A 16,177-nucleotide genomic window follows, 5' to 3' on the forward strand; every position below is an offset into this window, starting at 1 on the left:
GAAGTGATCTGGGTTCTCCCAGCTGCTGTTCTGTCCACAACCAGTGGGGAGGGCAGTCACTATTCTACTTAGTCACTGGACGACTGGAGAGAGAACTTATGTCCACCAAAGGCCGAGCCGGCTCCTGGCACGCAGTTAGACTTGAGCCATTGTGAGTGTTTTCCTGACTTTTCTAGGGGTCGATTTGGAACGAACACAGCACACAGGGAAACCTTGACCTGACACTCTTCCCCAAGGAGGGCGCTGCCTTGCGTTGGAAGCTGAGAATTAACTGAGAACATCTGGCCCAGGGCACCACAGGCCTTTGTCTTCTGCTTTGTCTGGCTTGGGAGGAAGTTTCAACTCAACAAAAGTGCTTCTTCAACTCTCCTCTCCTACCCCAGAGCCTTTGCACATGCCCGGGCGCTCTCCCCTTCACCTTTCTCAGAGGTAATCTCACTCATTTCAGAGCTAGGCTTAAATTAAACTTCTTCAGGGAAGCCTTGTCCGATTACAGTCCCTGTGGGTCATCTGGCCTTATTAGGCTCCCTTGCCCAGGCTGGAATTTACTTAAGGTCTAGCTTTCCCATTATCTGTTGACTGAGAACTTGTCTGTGGACCGTAGTTGAAAGTTGAAGCCAGTTGGCTTTGAGCCACAGCCAGGAAAAATTCAGAGCACAAAAATGACTGCTTCAAAACAGTGGGGGAGATTTGCTCTGCCCGGAAGATGCCAGAACCTTCCAGATGAGCATCTGTACTCTGAGCTCTACCAAGGGGGCGCTTCCTTTCTTTAATGGCCCCCTTGGCCAATGACAGCAGGGCCTCAATGATGTCAGGAAACTTACTTGGACGCTATGGCTCATGAAGTCATAGAGTTAGATCTAATTCAAAATACATTCTCAAAGATGGGGGGGGGGAGCACTGGAAAGTGAGAGTTGAAAGCCAAAAAAGAAACTCCAGCTCAGCCTGGAGGCCTATCACCTGCCCTCCCGTGCCCGCCCTCCCTACTCCCCCCACCCCAACCCCTTCCCTGGCTCCCGCATTCTTACAGTCCATTGGCAATAGAAGCTTTTGGAGGTAGTGACCAGATTCTTCCTATTTGTCTTCTCCTTGGCTCTGGATGATGGGAGCTCGGGGCAATCTGCAATGTTCTCTGGCCAGAGAACTGCTCTGTGTGTGTCTGCAGCTTAATTATCCACCAGCCTCCGATGACTGTCTTCCTGGCTGGGGGCACCTGCTCTACAGTTGGAAGCTTGGTGTGTGTGTGTGTGTGTGTTGCAATTATCCCTTTTATTTTGGCTGACACTTTTTTTTCCTGTTCCGATATAAATGCATTTGAACTGCAGTGGGTTTTGGGTGTGTTTCTTTTCAAGAAGGCTGTTGAATCTGATCACGGTTGGTCTTGCCCCCGATGATGTAGGATGCTATAAGGACATACATGCATGCACGCATACATCCATACATGTATCCATATATCTATTCATTTTATTTAGACAGAGCCTTACTATGTTTCCCAGGGTGCGTTTAAAGGCATGTTTTTCCTGTCTCAGTCTTCTGGGCGCTGAAATTAAAGGCATATGCCACCATTCCTGGCCAGCCAAAGGTATGTTTAGTGGAAACATCTATGGCTACTTAAGTCTTTCTAGGAGCCTCCTCCTGGCCTTGCTCGGGCCTATACAAAACCAATTAGCTGGGCTCTGGTGACTCACACCTATAACCCTACCTATTCAGGATTGTAGTTTAAGGCCAGCCTGGGCAAAGCGTCCTTGAGATTCCACCTCAATCAATAAAAAAACACAATCAGGTATGATAGAGTATGTCTGTCATCTGAGTCAAGGAGGAAGTAGAAATAGGTGGACTGCTGTCCAAGCCAGTCCAGGCTTAACGCAAAACCCTAGTTTTAAAAAATGAATAAAAGGGCTGGGATGTAGCTCAGTGACAAAGCGCTTGCCTAGCAAGTGCAATGTCCTGGGTTCGATCCCCAGTACCAAAAAAGAAAAGACAAAAAAACACAGTTAAAAAATGAATAAAAGCAAAAAGCGGGGCTGGAGGCATGGCTGAAGTGGTGGAGTACTTACCTAATGAGCAAGGCCTTGAGTTCAAACTCCAGTACTGAAGGAAAACATACAAAAGTGATAAAGAAGTGGCCGTTCTAAAGCCGTTTTAAGAAAGGTACACTTCTGTTTCATGTTTTGGGGGGCAGAAGGAATGCAGGTAGGCCCAGGAAGAATAATAAAAATATTCCAGACCTGGAGATTTGTGTCACCCATGAAGATACGACCTGACACTGGCTTCCTAGAGAGGCCTGGTGCTGGGGGGCTGGCTAGGGGCCGTTGCTGCCGTCCAGCGGTTGGGGGCTGGGAACACCCACGCAACAGACACAAGCAGCCACAGAATAGCGCTGGATGGGAACACAGAAACCAAGCCACATTTAGGCCTAGGACCGAGGGCTTTGGGAGATCTACAGCTCCATTTTGCTAGCAACGTGTGGGAGCCTGTGGTTCAGAGGGAATCTTTGTTCAAGATGTGCAACTTCTCCGGAAGTTTCAGCTGTGGCAAGGCAAGCCTCCGGTTTGGTTCAGAGTCCTTTTGGAGGTTCTTCGTGGACCAAATTTTCATCATCTCTCTCTGCAGACACCCTTGCCAGTGCCGACCGATGGATGGCTGGGGGGAGGCGGCCTGCGGCTGCCTCTCCAGCCATCTTGCCACCCATCCCTCTGCATTTCCCTGTCTGAGCCTCGAAGGCCATTCTGTTCCAAGGAGACTACAACAAATTGGCCATCAGAGGGCAGAGTTGGCACTTTTTTCCTTGTAAAAAATTAGGAAGCATTTGAAGTTGGGGGGCGGGGGGAGAACATTTCTTGGGGAGAGCTGTTCTGTGTTAAACAAATGCATGATTTGAGAGGTCACCTCATAATACCAGCTTTAGACTGCAAATACCCATGCTTAAAGCACTTGTGCATGTTAGATTACAAGTTTATATCTCCCTCCCTCCCTCCTTCCCTTCCTCTCTCCTTTTTCCCTCCCTTCCTCTTTCTTCCCTCCCTCCTTCCCTCTCCTTCCTTCCTTCCTTCCTCCCTCCCTTCATCCTCCTCTCCCTCCCTCTGTTCCTCTTTCTCTCCCTCCTCTCTCTCCCTCCCTTCTTCCCTCCCTCCTTCCTTCCTCCCTTGTTGATGAAGAGACCAGCTGGCCAGCCTGGTCTTGCAAGAACCAGATCTGTGCCGGGAACCCCCTTTTCTCTGCCTGGACCTGCCAGAGTCCCCGCCTTGACCTTGTGTCCCTATACCAAATTGGCAGGCAGCAGCCTCTGCTTGCTCCCTCCCTCCCCCTGCCCCTGCCCTGCTGTCCCTGGAGAGATTCAGGTGTAGGCACGGCTCAGGCTCGGGCTGTGATGAGCTGGGGTCTTGTGGGCAGGTCCAGGCCAGGAAGCTCTAATGTATGAATCTTCAGTTCCAAATGCTCAGAAGTCTGAACCACATGACACCCCCAAATGGAAAATTCCACACCTGACCCCTCGTGACCACAAACAAACCCCAGGTGCACAACACTAATTCAGTGTCCTGCGGGAAAGACCCAGTGTCCATCAGCTACAATGTACTTTTTCTTGTGAGTACCCAGAATCCTTTGTGACCACCCAGGGTAGAAGAACGCGGCCAGTGCCCCCATGGTGGCTTCCCACACGGCCCAGAGGACAGACTGCATTTCTGCCTACCCACAGTGTGCTGTGGAGGGGCTGCCGGCTCTCACAGAGGCAGGGGAAGGGAGGGAACCCCAGGCTAAGACCGCTGGACGCGCTGCTGAAGCTCTCAGCTGAACATGATGAGTGGAAGTTAGGGAACACAAAGACAACATGGAATAAAGTTCCAATCACCTTCAGGCTATGTGTATAAGGGGCCTATAAAACTCAAACGAGAGCCAGGTGGCTCACGCTTGTCATCCTAGCTACTCAGGAGGCTGAGATCTGAGGATCATGGTTCAAAGCCAGCCCGGGGCAGGAAAGTTCATGAAACTCTTATCTCCAATAAACCACCAGAAGGGGCACTGTGGCTCCAGTGGTAGAGCACTAGCCTTGAGCTGAAGAGCTGAGAGACCCAGAGTTCAAGCCCCATGACCAGAAAAAAAAAAAACACAAACAAAAAGCTCAAATGAATTTCATGGTTAGACTCGGATCTCTTCCTTAAAGGGCATCTCGTTATATACAGGTGAATATTTCAAAATCTGGAAATATCTGCGATCCAACTAATACTCCACTGGGCCTTGGTTTCAAGAGCTCTCTAGCAGGAAGGAGGTGGAGGTGGAGAGGTGTCGGTCAGAGGAGCGTGTGGGCAGCAAGGGCAAAGAGCAACGGGCAAAGGGTAAGGTTGGGGCCTTCATACTAATGACCCAGTGCCTGTCAAACAAATTAAACAACCTCCCTGGACTCGGTTTCCTCATCTGTCCAACAGGAACAACAGCGCTTTCTTCATTCAATTGTTCTACAGATTCAACCAAGCTCCAGATGCCAGGTGCTGGCACTCGGTAGGCACGGGAGAACTCATGGTCCCCTTGCTATACCCCTCTCTGAGGAAGCAGGGAGGTTCTGGTTGCTTGCTGATGCCTCCATGTCAGCAACATCTTGGGAAGAAAGAAGAAGGAAAAGAAGGAAGGACCAGAGGAGCAGGACCGAGGACAGCAGCCCTGCGTTTAGGTGGGGGGGAATACACACACACACACACACACACACACACACACACACACACACACACACACACATGCTCCAGATTGATCTACTGTATGGGAATAATTATGGTTGCTATTTTTGCCCATTTGTTTAATAACGTTAATTTGGCGACAACCTGATATTATAACATCCTCTCCCACACAGAGGAGGCTTTAGTTCCCCACTCACCAAACTCCATTTGCATTTTTTCCTGTGGGGTTTGGGACTGGAGGAGCTGGTGACTCACAGTGGAGGGGTGGAGGCTGGGAAAGGCCCCCTCCAGTGGGGGGGGGCAGCAGAAGGGGCGTGTGGGCTCCTTGGTAACACTGCCTTGTGACAAGGAGAATGTGGGACATGCCCAGCCTCTCTCGCAAGGCCTGCCAGCCTCGCTCCGTGCCTCTTCAGCCCCGGTGAAGGACATGGCCATTCTTGAGGAAGTTAATCAGAGTGGATTTCTTGGGGGCGGGTGGGTGGGATTTGTGATGCTGTTATTTAATGTCCTCAAAACAGAGAGAAAGCAGGGGACCTGCCTGGTGCAGGTGCTCAGGCACTGTAAGCCTCGCTTCTCCAGAGACTGAAATCTGACGATCAGGGTTCAAAGCCAGCCCCGGTAGAAAAATTCCTCAAGAGTCTGATTTGCCAATTAACCAGCACAAAGCTGGCAGTGGAGGTAGAGCTCAGGTTGTAGGGGCACCAGCCTTGAGTGAGAAAAACAACACTAAGTGAGAGTGTAAGGCCCCGAGGTCAGGCCTCAGCACTCCTTAAAGCCTTTCCCTTTCTGTGGGCTTTCTTCTTAGCTTATTAGCTATGTCCTTGCCATGCTGAAACTTTTGTTTGATGCAATCCCATTGATCAAGGCTTTCTTTGATTAGTTACGCTCCTGGATCTTTATTCAGAAAATCTCTACCTGAGCCTAGGAGCCCTATCGCATGCTCTACTCCTTCCCATCACAGTTTTATGGTTTCAGGAACCATCTGTTTAAAAAAAAAAAAAAGGAAAGACTTGGAGAAAACCGTGTTAAATGAAGTCGGGCCCAGAGAGTCATGGTTGCGTGTGGAACTTAGAATGTGGAAGCAAGAATGAGTCTCTAAACCTACAAGTAAATATGACGGTGGGACGCCAACGGCCACAGAGTCAAGACCGAAGTCAGACAGTGTAAGTCCTTAGAAAGGCAAAGGCAAAAAAAATGCCTGGTTTTACTGTATTTGATTCCGGTGTCCTGCATCTTGTATATACATTTTTCTAATTTGGGGAGGTGAAGGAAAATAACAAAATGCATACAGGATACAGGTTGACCCATTGTAACAATGAGATGTACAAGACACTATGTTAAAAACAAACTTTACAATTTGGGGGGGGTGGAAATCGGGGAGGGGGGAGGGAAGGGATGGTAAAGGAAAAACAAAGGAGGAGGTAACAATGCTCCATAGGAAATGAACTCATTACCTTACTCATGTAACTGTAACCCCTCTGTACAGTATTTTTACAATTATAGATAGATAGATATAGAAAGACAGAGGCAAAGCCTAACAAGGTAAGTGCCAGGAAACCGCTACTTGTAAGAAAAAGGGTGGGGCCACAAGGAGAAGAGTGGACAAATAAAGAGAAGAAGGGGACGAGAATGCAGTCAAGAATGCTCTGTGTATATACAAAAGGAAGAAAAGTAAGGGAAGGCGTGGGCAGGGAGGGATGGGTGAGGATATGGAAAGCCAGTGACGCTGATCAAGATGTATTGTATTCATAAACGGCTTTGTTAAATGGCACCTTTTTTGTCTAACTACTTAAAGATAATAATAATTTTTTTTAAAAAAACAGCCCTGAGTAGAAGCAGGCTTAAATGAGGTGGTAAATAAATAATAGTAGTCAACAAAATTGTGTGTCGACTAATTTAACTATTATGGGTAAATTATTACAGGTGTCTACAGATCATTTTTTTTCTCTCTTTTCTCCCAATTCCAGAAACACCTTACCATTACGTGGATTTTTTTTTTCTCATCAATTCTCTCCATGAAAACCACACTGGCCTTGATCCTGCTGCTTCAGGGGGATTACAGGCATGCTCAGCCATGCCCAGCTCTCACCTGAGAGTATCTAAGGACTCGTTGGGAAAGAATATGGAGCATTCTCCGGCCCAGGCAGCTGGGAGGCCTGGGAGAAGCGGATTGGAGCAGCTGACCTATGGGGCCTTTCTCATACCTGGCAAGGAAACGGGAGGTGGAGCCGAGTCCCTCGTAGGGCCCCTTTTTCCTTCTGTCTTCATGGTGGGCACCTAGTCTCTGATGGTGGCAGTGGTACATTTGCCAAGTTGGGCCATTAGAATTATAGGTGCCCAGCTCTTCATGTATCCTGGAAATAGAACTTGCAGACCGTGGCACATTTTAGCGGCTCTGTGATGACTTTCGGTCTCAGGTTCTTCTATGCACAGGACTGAGGGAGTGAAGGGGGATAATGTTTGCAAAGAACCTACTATGGTCTGAACATTTTGTGTGTGTGTGTGTGTGTGTTGGTTGTGGGGTTTGAACTCAGGACTTAGTGCTGTCTTGAGCTCTTTTGCTCAATCTAGTGTTCTCACCACTTTGAGCCCTAATGCCATGTCTGGTGTTTGAATGGTTAATTAGAGATAAGAGTCTCACAGGGACTTTCCTGCTGAGGTCATTCATCAACAACTGTGTCTGGATTCAAGATGGTGAACCCATTCTTGGGCAAACCTCAAGCCTGTGAGCTGACCTTGCAGGCTCTGTCCAGCTTTGACATTCGGGGCCCTGAGCTTGTTGGAGGCTCTTGTGGAATTGGTTCATTCTCTTCACCTTGTTGTTAAAAACAACAACCTACTCTGAAGAGTAGCATGGCAGTTTCATAGTGCTTTTCACACAGACCGGACTGCAGCTAAAATGGGGTGGGAGGTGTGTGGGTGTGGGTGGGTTTAAAATAAAAGCTGATTCAGTCTGCTGTAAACATGATGATACATGGTCTCTTTGTGGCCCAACAGGAAACCTTCAAAGTCCTCAGTCTTTTTCTTTCTTTCTCTCTCTCTCTCCCTTCCTTCCTTCCTTCTTTCTTTGTTCTTTCTTTTTGGTCAGCCATGAGGCTTGAACTCAGGGCCTGGATACCATCCCTGAGCTCTTCTGCTCAAGGCTAGAGCTCTACTACTTTGAGCCATAGACCTACTTCTGGTTTTCTGATGGTCAAATGGAGATGAATCTCATGGACTTTCCTGCCCTGGCTGGCTTTGAACCTCAATTCTCAGATCTCAGCTTCCTGAGTAGTTAGGATTACAGGCGTGAGCCAGTAGTGCCTGGCAGTACTGATTTTTCTTCCTGATTACAGAGTGTTAAATGAATGATTCGAGGGCCAGGGATAATGATTGGCCTGTACTCTCTAGCTGGAGTCCTGAGGCTCCATTTGTGTGGAGTCTCTGAGCCTTCCTCTGGTCCATCCTTGACCTCGACTGTGGGAGGGAGAGCTAGCTTGCTCACCCTAGCCTTCAAGGACAGAATACCGCTGTTCTCCAATGAAAACCAGCATGTGGGAAAGAGGTCAGCGGCAGCTGGGCATGAGCTGATGGACTTGAGAGCTTGGCCAGGCCTTGTCCAGGCGGGAGTGGCGGGAGTAGAGCAGGTTGCGAGGGAGCAAGGAAGGTGCCGGAAGCTTCAGCTTCCTCAGTTGCCCACAAAGCACCATCCCCCCATTTCTTGCCTGCCACTGCTCCCCAGCTCCTCCCCACAGAACTCTCTGGGCTCTGTGACTTTTCGTTGACCAAGAGCTGGGCTGTAGCACTTGCAGATTAAAGGCCAGGGAGTCAAGCCCCCAACCTGCCGGCCTAGAACCATGAGCCTCTCCCCTACCGTGATTCCTATTTGTGTAACACGGTGCCTTCCAGCTGACTAGCCCCATTCTACCCTTTGCATGAGTTGGTGTCTGCTGATCTTTTTCTTAAATCTTAAGTAGTTGTACAAAGGGGTTTCAGCTTACCCCGTACAATGCCTCTTGAGCCATGTCACCCCTTCCCTCATTCCCATCTTTCCCCACCCCGGCCATACTCTCTAACTATGTAGTGCCCATTACTTTCCCATCTGCTCTTGAATGTTACCCAGGGCCTCATCCATGCAGTGTTTCCCAGATGCTGGATTGGAAGTTCCTCCTCTTCTTTTCCCTGGTAGCTGAAAGCGAGCATCTGGTTGTGTTTTGCCTGTTTTAAATGGATAGCTTTCAGGGTTGGGACAGAGCTGGAGATGACTTTCTCCATCTCTCATTCCAAGAATGAAAAGCTCTGCTGGTGATGCACAGAAAACATGAGGGGAGGGGGTGGACGGGCAGTAGCCTGATGGGGACCCGGGCCTTTGACAAGAGCCACTGCTTCCCTGAAACCAGGAGGGAAAAACCCTGTGCGCAAACTCCCCCAGGGCCACCATCCATCCAGCAGAGACTCTCATCCCCGCAGTGAGAGGACGGTGACTCCTGGCTCTCAATTACGTGCCAGGAAGTTGAGGCAGGCCAGGGGAGGTGTGGTTTGTCCACGGTCACAGCACACCAGGATGCGAGAATCCTGAGATGTCAGCTGTGCAGGAATGAAGGATCAAAACCCCAGGCTGTGTCCCGGACACCGTGGGTCCTGGAAGACATCTGTCAGCTGGAACATCAGTGGTCCATCCGTCTGGAATCCAGGCAGCAAAGGCAGCCGCCGTGCAGGATACACAGCCCTGTGGGGCTGCTGGGGCCTCTGGCCTGGTTAGAGTCACCAGGTCTCTCCCACCGCAGGGATCAGCAAGCAGCCACCATGACTGGGCCCAAACCACCAGCTGCTTCCCACGCGGTTCCAGCCTGTCCTCGCCAGAGCTCGGAGCTCATTTGTCCACTTCTGCATTCATTTACTAGACTGTTTGCATTCCAAAGGCTAATTAATTTCATCAGTGTCAAATTAGCATAGATGAGGGTGCTCATCGAGTGTGAGGTGGAAGTCAAGACAAGAGAGATGCAGGGCTGGGAAGGTGGCTCAGTGGTGGAGCGCTTGCCTTGCATGCCTGAGGCCCTGGGTTCCATTCCTCAGCACCACATGAGCAGAAAAAGCTGGAAGTGGCTCAAGTGGTAGAGCGCTAGCCTTGAGCACAGACAGGCTCAGGAACAGAGCCCAGGCCCTGTGTTCAAAGCCCAGGACCAGTGAGAAAGAGAGAGAGAGAGAGAGAGAGAGAGAGAGAGAGAGAGAGAGAGAGGGAGGGAGGGAGGGAGGCAAAAGGTCCCATCATGCAGCTGGCCTCAGCTACCTAACAAGGCCCAGCGCTCAAGATAGAATACCATTTCCCCTTCCTTCCTTTTATCCACTGGTGTTATTTATTTCATGTGTCTAGGCCATGATGCCCAGACATTTGGTCCAATATTTTCTTCTGAATGTTTCTGTGAAGGTGACTTTTGGAGATTAATATCTGAATCAGGAGACATTTATAAAAGTAGGTTATCCTCCCTAACAATCAGCTAAAGGGATGAACGGAACAAGGATTTCTCTTGAGGAAGGCGGCTTCCCCTCAGAGGTCTATTCCTGGACTTGAACTTCAAGTCTTCCCCGAATCTCTAGCCTGCCAACCTCCCCCACCCTAACCCTGCCCCACCCTCCCGTCAGATTTTCATGGAGTGGTTCACTTCCACAAGTGCACCAGCCAATTCTTTAATTCTCTCTCTACGAGTCCTGTTGGTTCTGGTTTCCCAGAGAACCCTAAAAACCACTTGGAGGAGGGGGTTCTCCTACCACCTGCCCGCTGAGGGCATCCGTCTAAGCCTGTGGAACACAGGATTCGCCTGCAATTCCTCCCCTTGGAGTCTATGAAAACTGACTATTCTCCCCACTGGGAGATGGGAAATGTCGCTCAGCCACAGAGGAGGAGGGTGGCGATCTCAGATGAAAAGGACCCGTTGTTGAGCTGTTCCTTCTCATGGCTCCTAACATCAGTAATTTAGTTCTGTAAGTCACGTCACCACATCTTGGCTCATCATCCTACCCCTCCCATTTGTTTGAAAAAAAAAAATCCCAACAAACTCCTCTAACTCTGTTTTATATTGTGCTTATGGACCCCTCCCACCCAACCCAGAAACTATATTGCAGGAAAGGCCCTAATAGATGATTTCTGAGTTGAGTTGCTATACTTGCATGTGCAATGAAACTCCTTGAATCATGGAAATGGTGACTGGGGTCTGTCTCAAGAACAAGGAAGTATGGTGGCGGCACGGTATTGATAATCATCCAATCCCTGGTGAGGGAAGAAAGTGACAGGTCCATTCCAAGGATCCATGCACAGCCCGTGTTGTAAGGGTTCACACTCCTGGCTCCCAGCATGCCCCCGGTGGCTGGAGGCCCATCCTAATGACATCACAGCCGATGCTCAGTGTGCATTTAAGAGTGCATTCTATTTTTTTCCATATGCATGACAACAAGCCTGCCACAGTGACAGAGAAACAGTGCTTTAGACAGCACGAGGTGCGTTGTAGAAGTTAATTACATTGACACAAATTTGACATGGGCACAACTTGTCCAGCTTGGAAGTGCCTCCTAGCTGTTCCCAAGTGTTCTGACTGATTCCCCTGGTTTGGGAACACTGGGGTTTAGGTGTCATTGTGTAACCAACAGCCACAGAGAAGCACGATTGTTACACGGCGCTGGTGGAGTAGAAAGCTGGGTCTCGACCTCCGCTGCCACTTTGCAGACAGAGCTGGAAAGTGGCCTAGAAGAGCAAAAGGAACTCAATTGTCAGAGCTGTGGCTGTGGGGGAGGGGAGGGGTGTAGCCTTGGAAACAATTTCCAACCAATTTTCTCAAGGCAGAAGGGATCGCCCAAGGATCTGCAGTGAGTAATGATCGCACTGGGACAAGAATTGGTTTAGGTTACCTTTGCCCTTTACCATGCTGTGAGGCAGATGAAATAATCCGGCTATGAAACAGTCTGCCTGGTGGGGGCTGAACCATAGCCTCCTCCAATTTGTGTCTTTAGTTCCCAGTGCCTCAGCATATGACAATATTTGGAGAAAGGTACTTTAAATGAAAACGAATTTTAAATTCATTGGATAGTAGGTCCTCACCCAGAGTGATTTATAAGAGGGAATACAAACTAAGAGCCCTCTGGGTCATCTGGGCAGGAAGTCCACGTGAGGTCGTAACCAGAAGTTGGTCATCTGCAAGCTACGGGGAGAGGCCTCAGAGGAAACTACTGCGGCTGACAGTGTAATCTTCACTTCCGGCCTCCATGACCGTGGACAGTACATTTCTATTGTTGGACCTACCCGGCCTGTGGCTGTGTATGGCAGCCTGTGCTGACGAAAAGCTGTGTCCTTCTACTGTGTGATCGCCTACTGGGAGGCTTCCAGAGCCCTTGGGTTGCCCACTGTGGCTCTGTGCGACCCAACCTGAGGGGATCCGGAGGACAGCGAGACAAAAGCAGGGCACAGCAAAAATACAGCGCGAAAGGAGAGCGTAACGCTGTTCTGCTTCTCAAAGTTTCCAAAAGGAAAGCAAAGACGTCTAAGTGGAGCGGAGAACCAGGCTGTACAGCTGGTGACGGCGGCTCCTCCCTCCGCCATTTTGGTCTCGTGGGCTTCGGGGGGAAGATGTGTCCAACCTCTCCGCTCAGATTTCCCACCAGGAAAACAGCTATCACGCTGCCTGGCCTTCTGGAGGCATCTGATTACCTACATATGTCACATAACCGGGCAGCAGATGCTCCCTGGCATTAGGATAAAATGAGCAATGCCGAAAAATGTTCCCAGGCAGGCAGCCTTGGGAGGGCAGCTGGATCATTCTGAGTTGGTCTTGTTTTGACTCAGAATGTACTAAGCACTAGCAATCTGCTCCACACCCCAGGCTGCCCCTTTGAAAGCTGCCTTCTACTTACGTGGTATAGACACCTGCCTACGTGATTCAATGTCAGGACCCTGGGTGCGGGAATACGGCCCCTGTAGGTAGGGATACTGCCCTCAGGCACGCACACAGTGCCTGGTGCTCTGAATTCCAATCAGCCAGATTCTCAAATTCTCACTGTTGGAGTCACTTCTTTGGGTTAAGGCATCGACATGTTATCAATGGTCCATGTGTTATCTGGGGGCCATGCGGATGAAGACAGCTTCAGCCATTAATGCCTCTTTGTGACTTTCATTGGCGGGGTCTGATTCCTGGCCCCTGGCTCAGAGCAACTGAATTCTAGAGGCAAGGGGAGTGGAAAGATCGCGAGCCTGGGAACCCGGCTGGCACACACAGGTGTGTTGTGCAGAGAGAGAGGCAGGTGACATCAAAGAACAAAGCATCACAGAAGGGACTGCCCACTTGATGTTTCAGAGCCAGCCAGACCTCAAGATCAATCCCATTTTGGCCCTGATGGCCAGGCCAATTGGCAGGCACTGGAGTCCGGTTGTGTCTGTGTCAGGAACTTGGCACTTTAGAGCTGGCCTTAGTTGGGGCCAGGAAGTTGGGAGTGTGGGAACAATATACAACTAGAACAAGGATGGCCTCTTTCCTAGTGTGGAGCCCTACAGGCTTCCCAGAGTCTGGGCTATGATTGGCACGCCAGAGGCGGAGCCTCACTCGTGGTCTAAGCCAATCAGCACAGCCCCCGGGCTCCAGAATCCCAGGCTCCCACATTTCCATTGGCCATTAGAACTACTCTGGGACAAGCAGGGAGAGGACAAGTCAAGTAACAAAGGCTAAGCAGGGGTGGCCTGGACCTGCCAACTTGGGGCTCAGGGGCCAGGCAGGGGAAGGAGATGGGGGAAGGGCTGTCCAGCTGTCCACAGTCCAGGTAGGCAGGTGGCTGGGGCTCAGCAGGGTGAGGAGGACATCTGGTCATAATCCGGGCACTTGAGCAAAGCTGGGTAGTTGCTGTTCATCTGCAGGGAGGCGTCGCTGGAGATGTCGGAGGGGCTGCGGCCCCGGATCCAGGCGTCAGGATGGAGGAACTGGCCCGAGTAGTCAGAACAATTGCTCAGACGCGGCCGGTAGAAGCCCGGGTGAGGTCTGTACATGTCTTCGGCAGTGTACCTCTTCATGAACAGGTACACAGACATCACGCCAGCACTCTGCAGGGAGGAGAAACAGAGGAGCTCGCTGCTAGTCCTGGCCGCACAGCTGCGGGGAGCTGCGGTGGGGGTGAGCAGGGGTGGGGGGAGGGGAGTGGACCCTGGGGACTTCCCAGGTGCAGGAGAGCTGGCCAGGCCAGAGAGCGACATGTTCTGGAGATGAAGAGGGGCAGGGGGGAGGGGTCTAGGGTGCTGCAGAATGCCCCCCTCCTCCTGGCCTGGGGGGCAGAGCCCAGCCCAGTCTGGGTGCAAGGCACAGCGGGGTGAGCTAGTTACCTCTGTCAAGAGGAAGGAGATGGCAGCAAAGGCAAATGACCATCCATATTTGTAGTTGAAATAGGTCTCTGCATCCTTGGTCCTGTTGAGCATCTCATCATTGATGCTGGAGATGTACAGCACCAGGCCCACCACGAGCGAGAGGCCTAGGGGAGGGGAGAAGAGGAGAGGGAGGGGAGGGCTCAGCATGGAGGAATAGGGAGTTTTCGTATGCGGTATCCATCGGGGTAAAGCTGCCAGCCACTTGGAGTTCAAGGTGAGCAGGAGTTTCCCTTCTGAGGACTCTGTTTAGATAGTAGATAGTTGCAGGTAAAAGAAAAAGCCACTGCCCTGAGCCATGGGCCAGGCCTAGTGGTTTTCTTCTACGTGCCCACACCTATCAGATGCACCTGCCTGTGCCCAGCCCTGGACCTTCATATCCGCTAAACCTGGGCTGGGCCCTGGTACCATGTCTTCAAAGCTCCCAGGTCATACTCCGGTGAACTTGGACTGTGAACTCTTGAGTTAGCAAGTAACTCTGACTCAGCTGAGAACTAAGGTAAGGCCCTTGGCAGGGGTCTGGTGTCTCCATCACTGTGGAGTCTACCCCAGCGGCCTGAGTCTGCACAGCTACCAAAGATCCTTGGGCAGGAAAGATGGAAAGAGTTGGTCCAGAATTGGGCACGCCTTGGATCAAGAGGCCATTGTGGCCCGACCTCCAACTGCCGCTGTGCAAGTGACGCCGTCAGGCATCCGTCCCATCAATGAGTCACGGTAATCGAATCAAGATGTAACTAATTAATTACTCCGCATTGAGCCGGTTCAGGTTTAATCCCATTTGCATTTTTTCATGCAAATGGAATATCTCAAAGGTGGAATGCAAAGAGACAAAAACATGATTCAAACCTCCCTTTGTACCTAACTCAGGTGCTAGCCTGGGGTGCAGTTATGTATAGTTATAATTAAAACAATGAAATGGGGCCCAGCCCAGTTGGGATGTGTAACCCACTGCGGATGTCCCGGGAGCCTCAGATAGCTGCTAGAGGTCAGGGTCGGGGCTCAAGAAGTCAGTTAAACCAAAGACAGGTTTGGGAGCTGTGACCTCAGGGGTTGGAGTGGGAGCCATGAGTGCCCACTGCTCACAGGAAGTGTGTGGAGGAAGGCAGGAAGAGAATGTGGCTAATAAAGGTAGTCACTCTCTCCCCTACGAGGAGACCTATGCACTTCCACAGAGACAAACTGAAAATAATGACGGCCAAAGGAGTGCTTCTCAGGGGTGTACATTTTAGGTATTCTGGGCTGGTTGGTTAGAAAGGAGAGGCTGTCATTAAAAAAATAAGCAATGTTGGTTTAGATGCTGCTGGTTCACACCTATAATCCTAGTTACTCAGGAGGCTGAGATTTGAGGATTATGGTTCAAAGTCAGTCCAGGCAGGAAAGTTCACGCAGGAGACTCTTATCTTAAATTAGACACTGAAATGCTGGAAGTACAGCTCTGGCTCAAGTGATTGAGTGCTAGCCTTGAGCAAAAAAGCTCAGAGACAGAGAGCTTAGGCCCTGAGTTCAAACTCCAGGACTGGGAAAGAAAGAAAGAAAGAAAGAAGGAAAGAAAGAAAGAAAGAAAGAAAGGGAGGAAGGGAGGGAGGGAAGAAGAGAGGAAGGGAAGGAGGGAGGGAGGGAAAGAGAGAGGGAGGGAAAGAGAGAGGGAAGAAAGGAGGGAAGAAAGAAAAGAAGGGAGGAAGGGAGGGAGAGAGGAGAGGCTGAGGAGGAAAATACTGTTAAAAATGTGTGGGTAGCCTGAAGTGTGGAAGGATAAATAACAGAAGAATGGATGGCAGATGTGTGTTGTGGGTAGATTTAAAAATGGGTGGACAGATGAACAGAAGGAGTGTATATATGTATGGGTGGATGGACAGATGGATAAATGGAAGGAAAGAGAAAGGAAGAATGACATTTGGGCACGACAATTTCACTGCCACTGTGTCTCCAAGCAATGTTGACAAAATGCTGGGAAAGGATCATACAGTGACTTGTGAGTCAGGTGGCAGTCAGAATACTGGATGTCTGAGAGATGTGTTTTATTTCTTTCCATCTATCTGTCTGCACATGCATGCATCCATCCATCGTGGATCCACTACCCATCCTCCAGGCTCCTCACCCCCAGCCCCCGTTTTTGTTTTTGTTTTTTTTTTTT

At 50.2% G+C, this 16,177-nt stretch overlaps 1 protein-coding gene across 1 annotated transcript in view; it reads right to left on the minus strand.

Moving 5' to 3' along the window:
* Window positions 1-13,428: 13,428 nt before the first annotated feature.
* Cacng5 (calcium channel, voltage-dependent, gamma subunit 5) overlaps window positions 13,429-16,177 on the minus strand; it is a 7,817-nt gene continuing 5,068 nt past the window's right edge. Inside the window, exons 4-5 of the mRNA XM_013037803.1 lie at window positions 14,005-14,150; window positions 13,429-13,728 (exon numbers count right to left, since the gene is read on the minus strand). Coding sequence (XP_012893257.1) covers window positions 13,471-13,728; window positions 14,005-14,150 — 404 coding nt within the window. The 3' untranslated portion in view covers window positions 13,429-13,470. The remainder of the gene's footprint in view (window positions 13,729-14,004; window positions 14,151-16,177) is intronic.

Source organism: Dipodomys ordii, unplaced genomic scaffold (assembly GCF_000151885.1).
Source record: "Dipodomys ordii isolate 6190 unplaced genomic scaffold, Dord_2.0 Scaffold7, whole genome shotgun sequence".
In the NCBI taxonomy this organism is placed as follows: Eukaryota; Metazoa; Chordata; class Mammalia; order Rodentia; family Heteromyidae; genus Dipodomys; species Dipodomys ordii.